Source organism: Ischnura elegans, chromosome 1, assembly GCF_921293095.1.
Source record: "Ischnura elegans chromosome 1, ioIscEleg1.1, whole genome shotgun sequence".
Lineage (NCBI taxonomy): Eukaryota > Metazoa > Arthropoda > Insecta > Odonata > Coenagrionidae > Ischnura > Ischnura elegans.
The window spans coordinates 85,905,456-85,925,464 of NC_060246.1; the positions used below are offsets into that span (position 1 = coordinate 85,905,456).

Genomic DNA, 20,009 nt, shown 5'->3' on the forward strand with positions numbered 1-20,009 from the left:
GCAGTGGTCCCTCAGAGAAATTTTGCATGCTTTTTAAAATCAATTTTTTCATTTCTTTTGATGATGAATGGAAAAACTTAAGGTATTTTTGCGAGCTAATATATCTGTTTTACCTCTTCTAAATAGTTTTTATAGCAATCGATGACCGATGCAAGTTCCCCATTGATGCTGATTTCAGAGCTAAACTTACGTTGGAGCAGATTTGTTCAGAGGAAGAGGCTGGGCCCATGACAGTCGTGGACATGGTGGCAAAGGCCTGGCTTGAGGCGGGCCAATTCTATTCTCCAACACTTTAGAGTACCTGCAGTGTTAAAAAATGTAGCAACAACAAATTAAATAATGAAAAACAAATACGTAAATATTGATCTAATATTTACCCACCCACAAGGAATGACTACAGAAGGAACAAACCAGCTAAGTTATGCTGAAATAAAATTAAATACTTCATCAATTTAAGCAAACAGCAAGAGGAAAACAGTGAAAAATCTTTTTGATTAAAATATTTCCTCTAAATCTTTACATCATATAATAACATAAACTTGTGGGGTGAGAAAGCATTTCATAAATGATTATTATCACTTTCTTAGAGAGAATTAGAGTTTTGTTCAGCTTTTACACATTACTTAATATATTGAGTTATTTAATGTCCACATCAATAATTCTGATCAACTCCAATGAGAGGCTTCAAGTGAAAGATAATTTGCTAATTTCATGAGGGAAATTCATCATACCTAATACAGATGTTCTGATGCTGAGCTCCACTCATGGCTCAGCACTGTGACTTGAAATAACAATGAGCCTATGTGGATGCCTTCAGACCCACCCAAGCCCATTGTCCACAACTTAGCACCTCGTCATTATGCTACGCTAACCAATTTTGAATGGCATGGCAACTTCTTCCATTTGAAATGCATATGGCTCAAAGATAAGTCAGTGATTTCTCAGAGCACACTGCATACTCAACTGTATGCCCGCAGTGACATTCTTTGAATTTGGACAGGATCGGCCCATACACAAAGCACATCACAAGATGGCAATATCATGGATTATACAAAGCAAAATACCAAGTCATGGGTAAATGGCCTCATGAATTCCAACAGAGATCATTATTATAAAATACAATGACAAAATAATAAAGATAAACACAATTTTTAAAGACTTTAACACTTTACTACACAAAAGGGTATGCTTCAATAAATTTTCTCAATTGGCTTCACATAAAAAAATTATGTTTGGACATATGATTCCAGCAAAATGTGAAAAGTTCTTCATTCTGAAGAATATTTATATTACCTGTATAAATGATTTCCTTCCATTCGAACGGGTAACTCACTGTCAGCAATTACAAACTTTGACTGATGATCTGAAAAAACTGAGGGTATCTGACCAGTTGATGTGAACTCCAAAAAGGCATCAAGCATCCAAAAACAATCTGCGGATAAAGTAATCAGTAAAATAAAATACAACATTGGAAATTTCAGGCTAAAACAATAATCAGAAGTTATTTCCTCAACAAAAAATTTTCTGTTAGCTACTACTACAAACATGTTTACGTGAATAAGAAAAAAATTATAGTTAAATTATTATTTACACCTATCTGGTCCTTAATAAATTATTAATCAAGCTTAGTTTAAATGCGATAAAATGCTCACCTTTCTGCAAATGGCTGTTATCTAAACAGTTTGAGTCCCCATAAATGACTATTCGTCCTGGATTGCTTCCAGCAGGTCCCTTGGGTTGCAGCAGTCCTAGAATTGGTACGTTTTCTACTCTTCTAGCTTCTTCACCTAAAACTTCTCTCCCTAATTCCAAACAAAACATTGCTTAAACTCCTTAAAGATCAATAATTTTCATAATAACTCTCATAATAATTTTCAAAAATGATGACCAGCAAATTAGTGATTTAAATTAATGACACAAAAATTTTTCATGAGGTCATTTAAAACTAAGCATACCTACCCTCTTAACAGTAACTATAGCAAATATTTAACCACCTATTTTTTTAAGTACACAGCATTTTACGATGGACCACAAAATATTAATATGTGTGTAGTTAAATAATCATATGATGATGAAGATACATGCATCAATACTGAGGCCGGTAATGACAAATGCAATTACAATCAAATCTAGATTTTAATGAAGTACCAGCCATCCCCTATCATAAACGGATTTTCCAAAATTTATTATTTCCATGATAATTCGCCCCCATGCACACCAGTCTGAATCCCCAATGGCAACCTGTCTACCTCCTGCCCAATATGATGGCCACAGACACTCACACACTATGCCACTGATCTAGAGATCTCTGACCGAACAACCTCTCCACTTCAACACTGGCAATCCCTCCTATGCAGGGGTGCAGCTAGAAATAAAGGCTGGGGGGGGTTTAGGTGCAACTATACCATTTTTCTGAACTGATGGTGGCTGACCTTGAGCGCGCTCGAAACCCATCCACTCTTCTAGCCAATCACAGGAGAGCGATAGTAGAAAGTGTGTAGGAGCCCGCAGTTTCTCTCCAAACTCCGTGCAGTGCAGATCGCTCTCCAGCAAGCAGTGTTGCCAAATCAAATAGCTCGGCGTTCGTCCGAGAATCTTCCGCCGCCCCCGAAAGTACCGTTATTCTCAAGGCTGGCAACGCCGGTCGGCCGGATGGAGGGGAGCAGAGCGGAAAAGGGAAGGGGATGGAGGGGAAGGGAGAGGTGGAAGGGGCAGCGCTTCTGATTGACTACTTGCTATTTTCCACCCAGCCGCCATCAGTTCAGAAAAATGGTATAATAGTGGGGTGTGTGAGGGTATGGAATACCCAACAGGATAAGCGGTAGGTGCGAGGTTAATAAATTATGGAATTTTAAGATAAATGGTTCAAAATGGTGAGTTTTACTGCTTTCTGTGGAGTATTTAATACTCCTAACCCTATTCTATTAATAATATAAATCCAATTAAGTAAAATGGATTAAACTAAAAAATTAATCTGAGCTCTGGGGGGGTTTTATCCCCCAAAACCCACCCCTCGCTGCGCCACTGCTCCTATGATGATCTTTTTTCTCAGGATTTATCATTTGGCTACAGAGTCTGCATTGCAAAAAGTCATACAAAAATGTGATACATTTACCCAAGTATGTTATCCAAATTAGAGGCCTCAAAAAATGTAACTATAGAAGAATTTACTTCTGGATTTCACTGCGAGAAAATCTGCCATTTTAAACATGCTTAAATTGAGGAAAATGCGTTAGCAATTTGATGTTGCCACTAGTTAGCATTATAAAGAAACAGGAGAGTATTCCTAATGACACTGATGGATTCAGAACAAAACACACCTGATGCACACCCAGCATTGTCAGCAGACCAGTTAAAACTTGTCAAGGTTTTCCTACTGTCTTTGCCAGGACACTATTTTCGACACTTAACATTCCTTCAAATCTGAATAGCTTCTTGCATTCCATAACACCGAAACACAGAGAACTGCTTTTCGAAAGCCCAAGGTTCCATCCTCGTTGAATCATCTCTCATAATCACTTCTCATTGCCTCACCTCGGATAAGTGTTTCGTCCACTGCACTGAAATCTTCAGCATCTAAGGCTCTATTAATCGCTTCCACTTTATTCAACCTTACCTTTCCATTCTTCACACCTGGATATCCCTCTCTCCCTTTCCTAGTCAATCTTTTGATCATGAGCCACGGTTCATTTGTTTGCCTAGTACAGTAAGTCCTCGACATACGAACACGATGCATTCTGAGACCATGATCGCAAGTTAAAAACCCAAGCAAGGCATTGAAAACTGTAGCTATCCAGCAGCATGCAGTGCTGCATTAAAATTTTGTGTTAACTCACTCACTGATCTAGATTGATTCTCTAATCAGCCATCAGTTTCCCAATACTCTATCAATCATGCTTAATGGCATTGTTTATCAAGCAACATTTTTGAAGGCATGTCCCTGAAGGATAATTTCTATATAGAACGATAATACAATTAAAATTCGTCGCGACAAAGAATTCGTCATGTCCTGTTAGTCCCATAGCCCCAAAGAGTGAGTTACCCTGTGCCGCACTGCAAATCACATCAACCAACTCCAAAGATGCCAAATTTCGATTTTCAGACAATAGGGTAGATTCCTTCAGGGTAGATTAAAGAAAATGAAAGGCATTGATTGCGATTCGTTATCCACCATTGGTGTATTCATAGTATACAAATTATTTGGTTTTAGAAATCCCAGTTTAGACAAGTGCTAATGGTCAATTTTAACCGCATTTGAAAAAGGCCAGATTGGCGCACATGCGATGCCACTCCACGTGACTTCACAGGGACCTAGTTGCTATACAAGTAGATACGAGTTTTACATCATCTGAGATTACCAATGCATGCATGAGGCACAGAGCTCAGGGAAACATCTCTTAATAATGACCTATTAAAAGAGCCTAAGGTTGGAAAGTTTCCTTCGTTTGATAGGGTATTAATAATCCTTATTTAAGCCAAGTGCTACCTGCTAGCAGAGTACTCTATGCTACCACCATGCTCGGCAGGAAGCAGCCTGCATCGTAGCCGTGTTCATAGCATTGCACCCAGGTGGCCTCACACAGCAGCAGCCAGACGTCACACGGGCTTTTCCCAGTATTCATACTTAGCCGTCGTGTTTTCGCTAACTTGAAAATTTTCACTTTTCATTTTATCGCAAAAAATAGATATCGCCATTTAAAATCTATAAGTGTGATATATATACTCCAGGAGTAATAATCTTTAGATTTAGGTAATAAAATAACAATAGGAAACCACCCTATTAATGATTATCTTTTTGGAAGTTCATAAGTAGAGGACTTACAGTACACTCAAGAAAGAATATTGCTATCAATAATGCAGCATCCCCTCTTTTTCCAATCTCCTCACTTTCACTTCTGAATGATTATACTATCTCATTGTCAACAAATTCAGAATGCCTCACTCCCAAAGTCCAAGAAAGGTAAACTCACAGGAGAGTGATGAAGTTTAGCTGAGGAGGCACTCCCTCTCACATTTGATTCTCTTTCTTCACCACACGGGAGACTTTTTCCTTTTAACTGCCTCTTACTTCTAAAATAAAATTTCCTAGTTCAAGATTAAAAACTACAAAGGAAAAATTTGTTATAGAATGTGCTAGACCCTCAGCTAGTGTTGAATTGAAATATACGCTGGAAATATACACTAAGGTGCACAGAGAATGGTGGCTTGCAAAGACTCCAACACCCCTGTATAGCCACGATCGGCAGACAAGGTTACTCATGGTGCAGAGTCATTTGATGCCATAAACTTCACAATGTTTTAATACTAGTGCTACTATCAAATAACCGTGTTGTACAGAGGCTTAAGTTAAGAACAAATGTAAGTACGATTGAATGGCAAGAGGACAAAAAGACCCTCATAAAATTTTTCCTGATGTTTTCTTGACAGTACATAAGCAAAATATATGCTGCAGGGGAGTGAACTTCCTATTGCTAACTGTAAAACAGCCCTACAAAAACTGTTTTCTCAGAAGATTTGGAAGGTATCCCTTTACATTTAAAACTTCATAATGTTTCTCTTCCTTTCTGGTAAAAAATTATCAAATGACCACAGCCACATTAATACAGTGTGTTTCAAAGTTATGACTCAGAAGAGCAGACCAATTTAAAATAAAGTCGGCTCATAAAAAAGTAAATACCTAGTCATTCCATTCAGCTTCTTAATAAAATGGGTTTCACTGGACTTCAAGTTTGGTTCAAATTAAAATGATAAGTACACATTACTAACTAGTAATCATCAACAACAACAAACACTATGCATCAAAAGTCAGAACATAATGGTAAAGCATGGTAAATTATCAGTGAAAGCATCAAAGATACTTATTTCTGAGAAAAAGGCTACAAAAAATTAAGACTTGCCTTGATCATTCAATGAAGCTGAGATCACAATGCCATCTTCAGGAAATTTGGCAAGGTTGGTTCCAGAGGCATAGTGCATAGGATGAAGGCCAAGCATAAAGTCTCCCTCATACACACCATCACCGAGGGCTATTCCCCAAGAAGAGAGCAGGTCATTGAGCGCAGGGATATTTGCACCACCTGTGTCAGGCATCCACCATTGCCTAAGAAATAGCATTAGATTTTCAAATTACTTAAGTGAGAATATTAAATTTGTTAAATATGTCTAGCATTCATATCTGATTGGCTAGTAATCCTTCCTGAATAAAAACAGACAATAAGGCACAAACAGGCACTTCCTAACATTTGCATAATACCTATATATTTATTGGCAATATGATGACAACTAAAAAAAGGAGGGATATGGCCATTGTTGTTAAATGAGTACAAGTTAAAAATAGCAGCATATATTGTACAGCTGAAATTAAATTAAATTACCTAAAATTTAACAACAGAGTATAGCATTTACTAGAAATTACCGTATAAGCTTGTGTAAGAGGCGCACCCCTATTTTGAGCATCAAAGCTATGAAGAAAAAAAATTTTGCGACATTTTTTTTATCCTATCGTGCGGTGTTGCAGACGTATGCCTGGAATTTCGACAGTTATCGAAATGTCCTCTTTCAGTACTATTTGAAAGAGGAAATTTTGATAACTGCGGCGGCATAAGAGGGAGTAAAAAGAGTTCCGATCCTCTCTTTGCATACGCCATCGCTCTACGTTGCTTGTCCTTCTCACGACCAATTTTGTTTAAAAGCTCTCGCAGGAGTATTGCAATAGAATTGCAGCCTTGGAAAATTTTAAGGCAAAACACGACAGGCAAATGGTAGATTGAGAGATCTCCCAAGAGATTGAACAACAATCGGGGCAATCTCAGCGCCGTAGGATAATAACCACGTCGTAGATTTAAGGCCCCTTGCACACGCACGGATTTTGAACGGACGGTAAAATATCGGCCGTCCACATTCCAATAGTGAACAATGGGAGAGCATTGGAGCTTGCACACGTACCGACCACACGCCGGCACCGGCAAAATGCTGGTTAGCTGCCGGCTATTGTCACTGTGGATCGCCGACGCCGGCTCAAAAACTTAGCAACGTATCGTTTGACCGGTAAAAATCCGGCGCGTGTGCAAGCATCGCTTCGCCGGTAAAATATCGGCCAATATTTTACCGGCCATCCAAAATCGGTGTGTGTGCAAGGGGCCCAACGGAACTACACTCGGCTCTCCATCAGCTAATGCCCCTGCCGTTTTTTTCCTTTCCGAGACTCCACAGGAAAATATCAAGTTACAGGGGAACAATGGAAACGTGTTTCATCCCTACCCCATTCCACCAACTGACCTTTTTCGATCTACCAGGTTCAATTCCCCGAGTTTCTGGAGGTGAAATGCAACGTGAGTCACCTTCTGAGCTCGAAGATATCTCGATATCTTTCAGCAATTGTATGACACGCACGAGGTTCTAAAAAGAATTAGACCTAACGCGACGTATATCTTACAGCATTTAAGTTTTTTGAGCTCTAATTGATTGACACAAAGATTTATAGCTAAAATAAGGCTACTAATATTCAACATAGTCCAAACAGCACAATTTCGGAAGAAACAAGCGCAGCATAAGCGCATTCAAACAAGACGAGACGGACTGGAAACTCAGGCAACGCAAACTGCGTATATCACATTGCTGCGCCTTCGCCCCTTCGCTTTAAAGGCAATGACGTCACATGCAAGATCGGACGTGTTCTTCCCTTGCTCCTTCGCTCGTAGCTTTAAATACGGAGGGGAGGGAGCCCTCTTCCCCTCGACCTCTCCTTCAGCGCTCTTCACTTATAAGCATTTCCGATTTCTTCTATCCACCATTAAGTCCAACAATGAGCACACTCGTTCGAATTTTTTCAACCGCAGGTTTTGACACCAATATTACTATATGCAGTATAAATGCCGCTGGATGCCCACTCGTGGCAATAAATTTAGCCCGCGCTCCGGAGCGAATCACCCCGCGCGATCTTTTCAATGTTCACCTCTGGGGTACCGACGTGACGGCGCGATGCTTGCAAGAAATTCAAACAGGAGCATTTTAAAAATACGTCAGTAAGGGAGAAACTCCCCTGCCTGCCGCTTGATTTTGACCCAGGGTTTCAGATGACTGACTCACGCCGAAAACCAAGGCCACTCAGTTCCCCTTGAACTTGCAACCGGTGAAGGGTAGGGGGGAAGATAAGAAGTTTGTGTAAGAGGCGCACCCCCATTTTCGGCTGCAATATCTGGGATAAAAGGTGCGCCTCTTACACGCGCTTATACGGTATATGTATGTATTGCATGTTAAAAGTCAACGAACGATTACTACTTAGAGCCACAAATACTTAGCATTTCCTCACAACCTTTTGGCACATTATAGATCCCTTCAAGGCACACTAAAGCCATACATAACTAAACATACATTTAAAATCACCACCACATCATAATTGAATAATAATAAAGGATAAAAATAATCATAAAACCATAATGTATTACATTTAGAACTATCAAACAATTGAGATTAGTAAAACCTTAGGATTAAAAAAAAAAATGTATCAAATTTCATAGAAGCTTATCTTTAGGTAATACAGTAAACTCTCGATTATACGAAGCAGGATTTTACGAAGTTTTCGATTATACGAAGTGATAGTGCGGTCCCGGCGAAAAGCCTATGGTAAATACATGGTGCTATTCGATTATACGAAGTTTCGATTATACGAAATGTTTCGAATTTACGAACCTCGGATCGGTCCCCAGGAGCAAAAGGCATTCGTTTATACGAACTATGGCGAAATATTTGTCAACAAAACTAGTTACGCCGGCGTAAGTAGCTAAAAAAAATCAGCGCTTCCAACTGTGGTTCATCAAAAGTGTGAAATCGTAAATGACAGTGCAACTTTGGAGAGAAAGGGTTCGCCTAAAACCTCACGGTGGGAATTTAGGGGAAGTAGGACTTAATTAAAATATCGCGACTGATATAATGCCCCTATTTATGTGGCTATTCGTAAACATCGCATCGACAATACTTCGTAGTTAAACATGTCAGGAAGGTCGAGCGGGGTATTTCGTACACTCCTAATTAACCCTTTGCACTGCTGTGAACGTACCTGGTACGTTCGCAAGGCAGGCTGCTGTGAACGTACTTCGAAGACTACTTGACTACTTTTCGCCGAATCACTTCGAAGGGTCCCTAATCCGGGACCCTTTCCTCGACGAGCTCACCCTCGCTGGCCCCTCTCTTCGACCCTCCGAGCATGAGGCCTTTTCTCCCCAAAAGTGACCGCTCTGACTGCATTTTGAAAATCTATCAATCAATGCCATCATCAAAAATAATTGTTTGCATCGCACTCCTGCCTATCAGGCATTCAAGTACGTCTCTGAACCGTGTTTCTGCGATGAGGAATAACGACTTTGTTAACTTTGCTAAAATGGCCAAGTTAATAAAATTGTCATTTTTCATCGCAGAAACACGGTTCAAAGACGTACTTGATTTCCTCCACTACAATCGCAAATTGCTGGAAATCGGCCGGATTCCCTTTGATAGCGCATCATGAGGATGTTCTCGAGGTTGGTCTTTGATACAACTAGCCTGCTAGTAATTCTACTGCTATAATATCACGGCTATGGTTGATTCGTTACGTTATACATTCAGGAAGCAGCAGCGGATAAAATCGCGGAGGAGATTAGAGGCTTAAAAGATGATTTTGAAAAATTCTTGGAAAAAGCAGGAAGAGCACAGCGCGCAACATCAAACGATTATATTGCCCTTGACGATGATCTCAGGGCTTGCGACAATGGGACGCCGGTACATGCGTCGGAAGAAGCAGCGGCCGGGACTAGTCATAATAGCAGTGACGACGAAGATGAAAGTGAAGCAATTTCACCAAATAAAAAAGAAGTACCCGCTGCCCTCCAAACATTAAGATATATTGATCTGGCTAACGAGTTAGGTCCCCAATTTAAATCCCATTTATGCAAGTGAGAAACCATGGTGGAAGCGGAGATGGAGAAGGGCAAAAAGGAAAAAAATAATTGATATTTTAGTAGTATCTTTTTGTGTATATAATAGCCTTCCTGAATAAACAACTTAAATATCTTAAGTATTGGGCTCTATTAACCACCAACTTATTTTTCAGTCTACTCGTAATGAAGACGCACTTCTAACCGTGAACTTTCTTCACGCGCGTCTCCCCGTTTTCCCATGCCGAGAGATCTTTCTTTCCAAAGTCTTTGTTTACTTCCTCCCACGACCTTCTGCTGATCTTGCTGTCACCCATCTTACGCATCCCAAACCCCTCCTTCCCCAGCATTTCCCATTCACTCCCTCCCCCCTAAGGTGACAGAGGTCGAGTGCGTCGCAAAAAATACGGCCCCCAAACGTAGACTGAGGCAGAGCTGAAGGCCATTTCTCCACCCTTCTTTCTCCTGCCCCCTTCACCACTGTTCACCACTCCTTTGTGCTGACCACACTTCTTTCCTGAGGCAATCCCCATCCCACTCTTATTCACCCCACCCACTGGGAACGTTCCCCGATTGTGGAGAAGGGCATGGTTCATCTTTACCTGCAACGGGGGTAAGTTATTAACCGGAGAGAGGCTGAAGAAGTATCTTCCACTATCAGGGAAATGGTGCCGCGCTTATAATTCTCTCTCTTCTTCTCTGCTGACGTATCAATTGAAATTATTTTCTTTGCTCTTTCCTCACTATATTTATTTACGATTATTGCGCGACTATTTTGAGTGCTAAAGCTAAGAAAATCTTTTCTCTACGTCAATGATTCTTTGAATAACTTTCAATACGGAGGAGAAAGGGACACGAAAAGTAAATGAGGTGAATGTACAGGTTTTTGCGTGTCATTTTTGGGAATTCACGCAAGTGAACCAGTACTTCACACACGTTAAGAAATGATGAAACATCTCTTGTAGAAAAACAATCAATGCGGATAATAACGTTTCCCTTTTTATTTCTCTGATAATGGAAGATGTTTCTCCTGTCGTTTTCCGGTTGGAACCTTGCTCCTGTCGGCATAAAAGAAGAGAGAGAAATACTATATGAACATAACACTTCACACCAGGTATGAAGAATATGGTCCGGATGAAGAATAAAGTCTTTCGTAGCAACGTCTGCGAAGATGATGGAGCACAGTATCCGGACGGAGAGCTCAAACAGAATTTACTTCAAATATTCGCCAGAAGATAATCATATCCTACGAAATTTAGAATCGTAACTGAATCTCAACAAAAATAACCAATGGAAAAGATAGCACATTCAACTGAATATACTGAGTAACTCGAAATATTAACTTACGAAGGGTATATAGGAAACGGGTGGAGGCCCTCGTTTTTCTTTTTTTTTCTCGTCACTGAGCGATAGAGGGCGACATAATTGGCGGTTAGGCCGGCTGCCGCTAACATTCCGTGGGTGCTGGAAACAAATATCTATCTTACGCGAGCTTAATAGTTGTTATTCGCTCCTAACCATAAATTTATAACATTAAATTCTTATAATAAACTTTGCAATTCATTATTTGATTACGTTTTCTAAACTGGTCGGAAATTTCTTAAGCGATCGTTGATGTTGAAGTATGAACAAGAAATGGGAATTTTATGGTGGTATAATTATTTAACGATTTTTCACATCATAAATCGATAACAAAAAGCCTTTTCTATGAATAATACAGAGAATAACCACCGAAAACATTTAAATAAGACCACTAAAGACAAAAAACAGCGGAAGAAACAAAAGCCAAAATTTTTTTCGTGACTTATGAAAAAGGTTTGAATTTACGAAACTCGATTTTACGAAGTGCCGATTTTCCGGTCCCACTGACTTCGTAAAATCAAGAGTTTACTGTAATGACTGAATGCTATGGAGAAAGTATAAATATAAATGGGTGCAATAAAAATGGTATTTACCTAGTGTTTTCATCATAGAACTTCACTCGACGCATCACAGATGAATTGTACCAGTCAGCAAAGACAATGACAGAAAGTCCCCGAGTAAGGACATCATCCCTGAGTTTATCAATTTCTTCAGGAAAAAATTCTTCCTCAGGGTCAACCAACAGAAGGGCTCCATATGATCGTGCATCAAAACAAGTGAACGGTGAGCCGAGCACTTCGACATATCTCCCTCCTGACCTCAAGTGACGATACATATCCTAAGAAAAGAATTATCCTTTAGCCAAATTTTATTCCAAGGAATAAAAATTGTTACTGCAGCAAAAAATATGATGCAATATAGTGTTATTAAAGATATAGGGAATTTAAATATAAATGTTTGGGTAGCTTTCAGCAAATTACACTGAGACAGTAGCATGCACAAACATAATATTTATAACTAGCAGTTTATCAACAGATGTGATAAAAAAGCTGACCGCAATGAAATACAGACAAAACAAGCTAAACACCTCAATCTCTCATCCCCAAATATATTACCAACAGAGCACTTAATGGCTTTCAAATGCAAAATCCACAAATTAGGTTTGTACATAATATAAAAATCTGGAGTCTAAGAATAAACTGGATTTTTAAGTATTATTTAAGATGTTACACATTTTTATCATAAATTATAAGAAGGGATCCACTTAAGTCCTGCCTTCTGATTTAATGCTTCATATGATTAAGAAAAACATACCTACAAAGGCAATTGCTGTTATGTGTTCAGCAATCGAAAAATTTCTTGCTTATAAAGAAATTAAAATCACCACACATCAAACCTATTTACATGATAAACCAAAAGGCCCCACTAATTTTCAAGCATGTAACATGGAGAAACTTCTTCAATTACTAACGAAAAACCAGGACGTATAAGAATGTTTTACACTTAAAATTTTCTAAAAATTCTAATACCTAAGAAGTCTGTATAACAAGCTTGAATACCAAGAGCTGTTATAAGAACATCTTCACTCCTTTCAAGAAGTAGCTTTCCTGAGCTGCTAAAATACAACCACAAACTGTTCCACTCCTTTGCAAAGTCACACATTTTAGCTAGCACACTTGTACACAGCCGGTCACAATGTATAACAGCAGCTTAGCTGTTAGATAATGCACATAAAAGGAGAGTGAGGCACTCATAAAGACATGGGATCAACATTTAACCACAAAAAATTAGTACCTATAAAGACAAAGGGTGGTGGCCTTATACTTTTGGTAACAAGCCACGACCATTTTTGAAACAAAAATTATGAATAGAGTTTTAATGTTTCCACTAGATGTTCAATTTAAACTGGACCAACTTTTACACAATCCAAATTTCTAGCAAACTCAATAGTCCTGAAGACACTGACAGGCATCATCAAAAAGTTGTTTTTTAACTTCAAACCCCCTGAGAAACCCCAAAACATTCTAAAATCGAGAACAAAGCTGAGATGCAGAAAAAATTAAAGACACCTTTTATGAATACAACTAACCTTAAAATTGGTGTGGATGTGGTCTCCATTCCAGTCAAGGGGAGCATTCTTCATACGTAAATTGTCTCGTGGGAAATAACCAGGAGGGTATCTTAAATTATGGTACTGATCCCAAAGCACTCGTTTACTGAAGATGGAAAGAAAACGATCAATTAGGAAAGTAAAGCCTCCAAATAATGAACCACCATGACTACATTTGATAAAAACACATATATTGCAAAAACTTTCCATAACGTAGGTACCTCTTAATAATGAGGTCCAGATGTGGGCCTGAAAATATAGTGTGACTCATCTGCAAAGCCTTGTATAAAATCAATTTTTAAAGAATTCATAGATAATTTTACAGTCGATTTAGAAATAATGCATGGAGTTTCTCTTCGTAGCAAGGTAAAAGCCTTGCTTTCAACAATTGGATTGTAAATTACTATGGTATAAGTAGTCAGTCATTATTAATTAATGATATTCATGCATAAAAATTTCTATACAACCAATTTAATTTTTTAATCATTTGATTGAGTAAAGATATGAAATGATACTTAAATGACACCTCATTCAAAATGCATGATATATGTAACTGAATAAAAGACATCTTTTGTTAAAGAAAAATTAGCTAGGACAAAGCTAAAAGAAGACCCAAAATAAAGAACCAATCCTGAGAGAAAAAGTGGATCCAAAATCCGTGATTCTGCATTTTTTTTCAACCCATTAGATTCATGCTTATTTTTATCAATTAATTAATGATACACCTGATGTCCTACTACCCACATCAAGGAAAGCCTGACCAAACAAAGAAGCACATCAATAATGAATAAACATGTACTTAGCAACAATACTTCATTACATCAACTATTCCGTGAAATTGAAGATGAGTGATTACAACAAAGAAAAAAATATTCGCTTTAAAACAGAAAGTTTAGCAGCATCGCATGACTTTAAATAGATTAAGTTTTACTCTTATTTACAAACGATTAATACACTTACTGCCTGGGAGGAGTAGGTATGATCTTTGCTTTGATGGGCAGTCGAACTGAAGAACGCCTCACCCGCTCCCCATCATGAGAGGCAGTGGTTCCAGCCACTTCTTCTTCTGCAGGGGACTCCACCGTTAGGGATACGTGCCCCTGAGCAATTCCTTCCCAGGTTGCTGCACTCTTTGGTACACACAAGGCGACAGCTAAGTAGCCAGCCCACGGCCAAAGAACATCTGAGTGCTGCAATGCAACCTCCAGCCGTCCACCATTTTGAGGTGCATATGGATGCCACTGAGGTCCACCTCCTGATATTCTCCCTGACACCCCCAGTCCATTTAGGATAGTTACATTCACCCATGTAGGCATTGCACCATGGTACAAAGGCTGGGTGCAGTAAGGCCACATGTATTGACATTCAGTCAAATCAACATAGCTGGAATATTCAACACACAAAATGCCATAAATTAGTATTTACCTATGTGTTACTAATAAAACATATTCGATATCATTTCAGTACAAATTAGAACACATGTATTCACATAGAAGCTGAAAACCTGTATCTGAGGGATTTGAGTCTACTGAGGGCAATGCTTCCCATGGGTAATTTGTTTTTCTTTCTGGGTAACTTTATATGGCATTTAATTTATTACTGACATTATTCTCCTGCACAGGAAACTTCATCTGAATTGACACTTAATAAATGTGGAACAGACAATAGATCTATGAAATCCAGATTACAATGCATCTAGAACTGCTAAATTTTTGGGTTCACGAATATGGAAATATAAATGAAATAAGTCTAAAACAAAATGACAATATGGACTACATCAAGGCATTCTCAATTGCTTAGGTGATTTACACACAGTGGCGCCGACTCCATGGGGCCTGAGGGGGCCCGAGCCCCCTCAAAGATTCGTTTGGGGGGGCGGAGCCCCCTCAATAATTCAAGAAAATTATTAAGTTATACAGTAAAACCTCTTTATATCGTATCGGTGGGGGCCAAAATTTGGTCATTTTGATGTATGGAGGTTCACTATGGAGAGGTTTTAGTGATAGGCACCATTTTTTCATATCATTCAGAAATGAAAGGCACTACTGTCTATAAAACCATTATATGTATGTGTTTAAACAAACAAGCATGGATTAGTGAACATATATTTATTACCTATATACATAATAATTACAGAAAGCGTGTGCTATCACAGATTTTTACTACGATTTGAGAGAAAATTATGAGATCTCTCTTAATTCAACAGTTATTTAAAATGATTAGGATAGTTAGATACTTTTGTTCTTATTTACTGTTAGGTATGCTCTCATATGGAACAAAATGGCCACAACTAATGATTAACGTGAAAATTACAGCATATTAAAGGTATGTATATAAGAAAAAAATTATAAGGGTGAAACATTTATCACTGAAAATGCCATTCCATGTACATAATCACGGCTGCATTAATGGTTTGATTTGAAGAGGTAGTTAGGCCGTCTCGGGGGTATCTCCTTGGTATGATAAGAGGAGGTTTTACGATATAAAGAGGTTCACTACAAAGAGGTTTGCCTATAAATTTACATGTAAATCTGACGGGACCGTAGGGGTGGTATGAAGTATGGAGGTTTATGATGTAAAGAGGTTCACTACATAGAGGTTTTACTGTATTATGCTTTGTGAAATCACAAAAATATATTGGTAATTTTTTTCCCATGTTTGACGATAGTCACCTTTTAAAATAAATTCAACAATGTGGTAAAACAAATAATTATAAGGTTAAGCAGGTTAACTGAATCAGGTGGTGTGAATCATGACAGCTTTTCGGCGCTGCGACACACTTTGAATTTAACCTCTTCCCGGGGAAAAACCTCCGATATGGGCCCCCCCAATATTTTTTATAAGTCGGCGCCCCTGTTTACACATAATGCAGTCTGTGGATCCCTAGTGTTTGCAAACATTATGTTATAAAAATAGGCGACCTGAGTCAGTTTACTCAAGAAATTTTATACTGGTTTGACTTCAGACTAATCTGGGGTCAATTGGCAAAAATGCAGTGAATGAATGACTAGCATTGAGCCCAAGTGGAAAACAGACCATCTGCATCACTCTTCACCCACCAGCTAAGCACCAAGTGTACAAACAATTGGATATATATATATTAGTCCCTTTCTGGCCATGAAAATGGATAAATATTGACTAATGTACAGAAAGAACAATATAAACTTAGTAGTCTTTTTGTTATACTTGCCTAGGACTTAGGCTGGCCTGAGGCTTATATGTAGTCAGCAGTCTATAAGCTCGAAGAAGATCAAGTTTACCATGGCCTTGCTCAAACATTCCCACACCAGGAAGACGACGGGCTGAAGCCATTAATGCTTGTTTCATACTTGCAGGATTAATAACATTACCCCGATGAAGCACGCCACTAAAACAAATGGAAAGGTATAACATCAACTACTACAACACACTAATACTGTCATTCATTATACATCCAACCACCCGCAACTCTCTAAACAAAGGGTGTGTCTATAAATCATGATATTTTTTAGGCCTAAGAGCCTGTTTTGTGATAATAGGTGGAACTTAGTAAACCCACTCCTTATTGGGTGGGTATTTATACCATTTATTAGGAAACTACAACACAAAGTTGTGTAACACATTAACAAATGGATTGTTTTCAAAAAGCAATGGATAGTGGAGAAGGAAGTAATTAAAACATTAACATAAATAGTATTTGGAAATAAAATATATGCTACATGAGATGATACAAATGAACATATGTAATTCTACATCAAAGAAAATGCCCACCCCTACTTAGTGACTTCTCACCAATCCCTACCCCATCATCATCTGAGATGATTAATAGACACCCCCAAAGATACAAATTGAAGCAAAATGAAACCCTGAAATGACTCACAATCAATTCTCACTAAAAAAATTAATCAAGGAGTAATAACTAAACAAATGAACATTTAAAATAGATAATCCCATTACCTTGCCAATAAAGTCACAGCCCCAGCTACCACAGGAGATGCAACACTGGTTCCAGATAAAGTACGGCACCCTCCTTTAATACTTGAACCCCTAACAGCCGATCCATAAGTAACAATGTCAGGCTTGACACGCCCATACCTTTAATGTAGTCAGAAATAATGGCACTTTTAAAAATCAACCAATCACACCATTTATTTCCAATATACACAAATTTGAACAAAACATGTCCAGCAACCATAATAATATTGGGTGCATTCAAGAACTTAATAGAGCCAAAAGTAAAACACTGCAAATGAATATGAAGCTTACTTAAAGTATTGATCTAACTCACAATGGATCAGGGTGATTACAAAACTTAAGCAATTATAGAACTAGTGTTAACTCCACGGTCAAATCCAAGTGATGCTTTTTCAAAAAGACTGAAGTGCATTGTGAAACACATTTCCAAAAGAACGGAAAAAAGAATGGACGGTGGCAAAAGATAGTGAATCAAATTCTATCTTTAATTACTGACATATTTGAACTATTGGCTGCCAAGTGATGATATGATGTTTGATCATTGTTTTGGCAAATTTGTTAAAAGTGCTATCAAAGGACTCAAATTACCCCTGAGGGAGCTCCCACGTGGTCATACCACGAGAAGAGAATTTGGCAATTTGATCTTCAAAGTTGATGCCACCAACTCCAATAACATCCATTTGGTCAGCCGGATTATTAAGAGTCCTGGATAAAAATGGAGAAATACAATGAATTAATGCCAGACATAATTGAAGCGAGAGACAAGTAACTAATGAGAAAGTAGAAAACAAATAAAATTGGAAATAAAAAAATAAACTTTGTACATTCATTGAATTTTTTTAGCATTTGGTGCTCCTTTAATCAAAGACTCAAATTAGTTTCACCTATTTTGAGTTTAATGAATTAAAGCAATGCCAGCTTACCCTTACTGTTGGCTGTTCCTGCAACAATTCATCCTCCACACCAAGAAGTCATTTTCCCAGTCCCAGAGTTTTGATCTCATGCAGGTTTTTCTGCATAGCAATCTAGACCCCCTTAGTTGTGACACTTATTACCATCTTTAATGGGGATCTATAATACTCAAGACCTTTGGTGACCTCAAATTTCAATGTTTTGAAAAACTGAACTTAACTAATGACTAGAGTTTATACATGTATGTATATATTTCCTCACTACATTCTGCATGCTTACTGCAAAAGATTAATTCACTACACTCTCGTGACAACTGAAGTGAGACTCAGTATTACTCACCCATAAAGTGGTCCATCATTTCCAATTGCAGAAACCATGATCACACGGTTAGCTGTCAGTTCCCAAACTTTGTCGACAAAAGGTCTATCCATAAAATCTGGTCCCCCAATGCTCAAATTAAGAACACCTATTCGTTTTAAGATGGCATAATTGAATGCATCCAAAAACCATGAAGTGTAAGACACCTATGAGAAAAACAATTTCAATCACTACTAACAGCAGGAAAGAATAATAACAGTATCACATAATAATACAAGTCTGTAAAATATGAAAAACTATGACAAGCCTTTAAAAAGCACAAAATTTGTACCTCAAAACAATAAAAGAAAACTTATTATAAGCTATTAAATAATGGGAAAAATGATAAGGAGACAGTGGAGAAAGGATTATTTATGGTATTGTCTTGGTAGTAAGAAGCAATTTTTCATTGAATTCTAGGAGGAGGGACCCAAAAATAATCGGACAGAAATCGCTGCACATGAAACTATTATATTTTGGACTTATCACACTAGATGGGTGTTATTTCATCATATCTGAGTCAGTATGCAAAACGGCGTGGCTTTAGACGGTTATAACGAGCCCCAGTGACAGTTTACATTCAATGATTTTTTTTGTCCCCTCAATTTTTCAAATGGCTGATATTTGAGAACAGCGTGCAGCGTTGAAAATTTGTTCTCTACTTGGTAAAATTTAGTCGGATACAGTTAATCTTCTGTCTACAGCTTATAAAGAACATGCTTTAAAAAGAACTGAAGTGCAAAAGTGGTATTTGGAATTTCAATGTGGCAACATGTCGATTGAAGATATTCAATGCCAGTGCCGGCCTTCCAGGACCAGAACTGATGAAAATGTAGAAAAAAAATCGTGGCCTTGTGCACGAGGATAAGAGGCGTACTATTTACGAACTTGCTGAACAATCTGGTCTTTCTTTGAGTTCATTGCAGTGAATTTAAGTAGAAGATTAGCAAATGAGACGAATTGTGGTGAGATTCATCCCCCGTTTGCTGACTCCTGATCAAAATATGACATGTGTTGCTGCTTGCTGCGACTTGAGTTTTTGGTAAAAACTTGTATGACACTGCTTTCTCACCCACCATACTCACGAGATCCCGCACTTCGTGATATCTTTTTGTTCCCCAGGACGAAAATAGTGATGAAAGGGAAATGTTTTTATCACGTTACAGCGGTGAAAATGGAATCGGAGGCGGTCCTGCAAAAGGGATCGGAAACAACGAGTACCAAAGGTGTTTGCGCAGCTAAAAAAAGGTTTCAGCCAATGTATCAGTTTAAATGGAGAGTACTCTGAAGGTAACTGGCATTAGTAACAGAAAAAATTAAATTTTGAATATTTTATTTAAATTGTGTCCAGTTATTCTTGGGTCCCCCTTGTATAAAGAACCACTCAGCTCTAGCTCTTTGTA

The 20,009-nt window shown here is 38.3% G+C and overlaps 1 protein-coding gene across 1 annotated transcript in view; it reads right to left on the minus strand.

The window, feature by feature from the left end:
* The window catches only part of LOC124165217 (membrane-bound transcription factor site-1 protease), a 28,190-nt gene that overhangs the window by 4,427 nt on the left and 3,754 nt on the right, over positions 1 to 20,009 (minus strand). Inside the window, exons 4-14 of the mRNA XM_046542502.1 lie at positions 18,589 to 18,773; positions 17,926 to 18,042; positions 17,320 to 17,457; positions 16,574 to 16,750; positions 14,344 to 14,766; positions 13,363 to 13,489; positions 11,867 to 12,111; positions 5,898 to 6,100; positions 1,653 to 1,802; positions 1,294 to 1,432; positions 191 to 301 (exon numbers count right to left, since the gene is read on the minus strand). Coding sequence (XP_046398458.1) covers positions 191 to 301; positions 1,294 to 1,432; positions 1,653 to 1,802; positions 5,898 to 6,100; positions 11,867 to 12,111; positions 13,363 to 13,489; positions 14,344 to 14,766; positions 16,574 to 16,750; positions 17,320 to 17,457; positions 17,926 to 18,042; positions 18,589 to 18,773 — 2,015 coding nt within the window. The remainder of the gene's footprint in view (positions 1 to 190; positions 302 to 1,293; positions 1,433 to 1,652; positions 1,803 to 5,897; positions 6,101 to 11,866; positions 12,112 to 13,362; positions 13,490 to 14,343; positions 14,767 to 16,573; positions 16,751 to 17,319; positions 17,458 to 17,925; positions 18,043 to 18,588; positions 18,774 to 20,009) is intronic.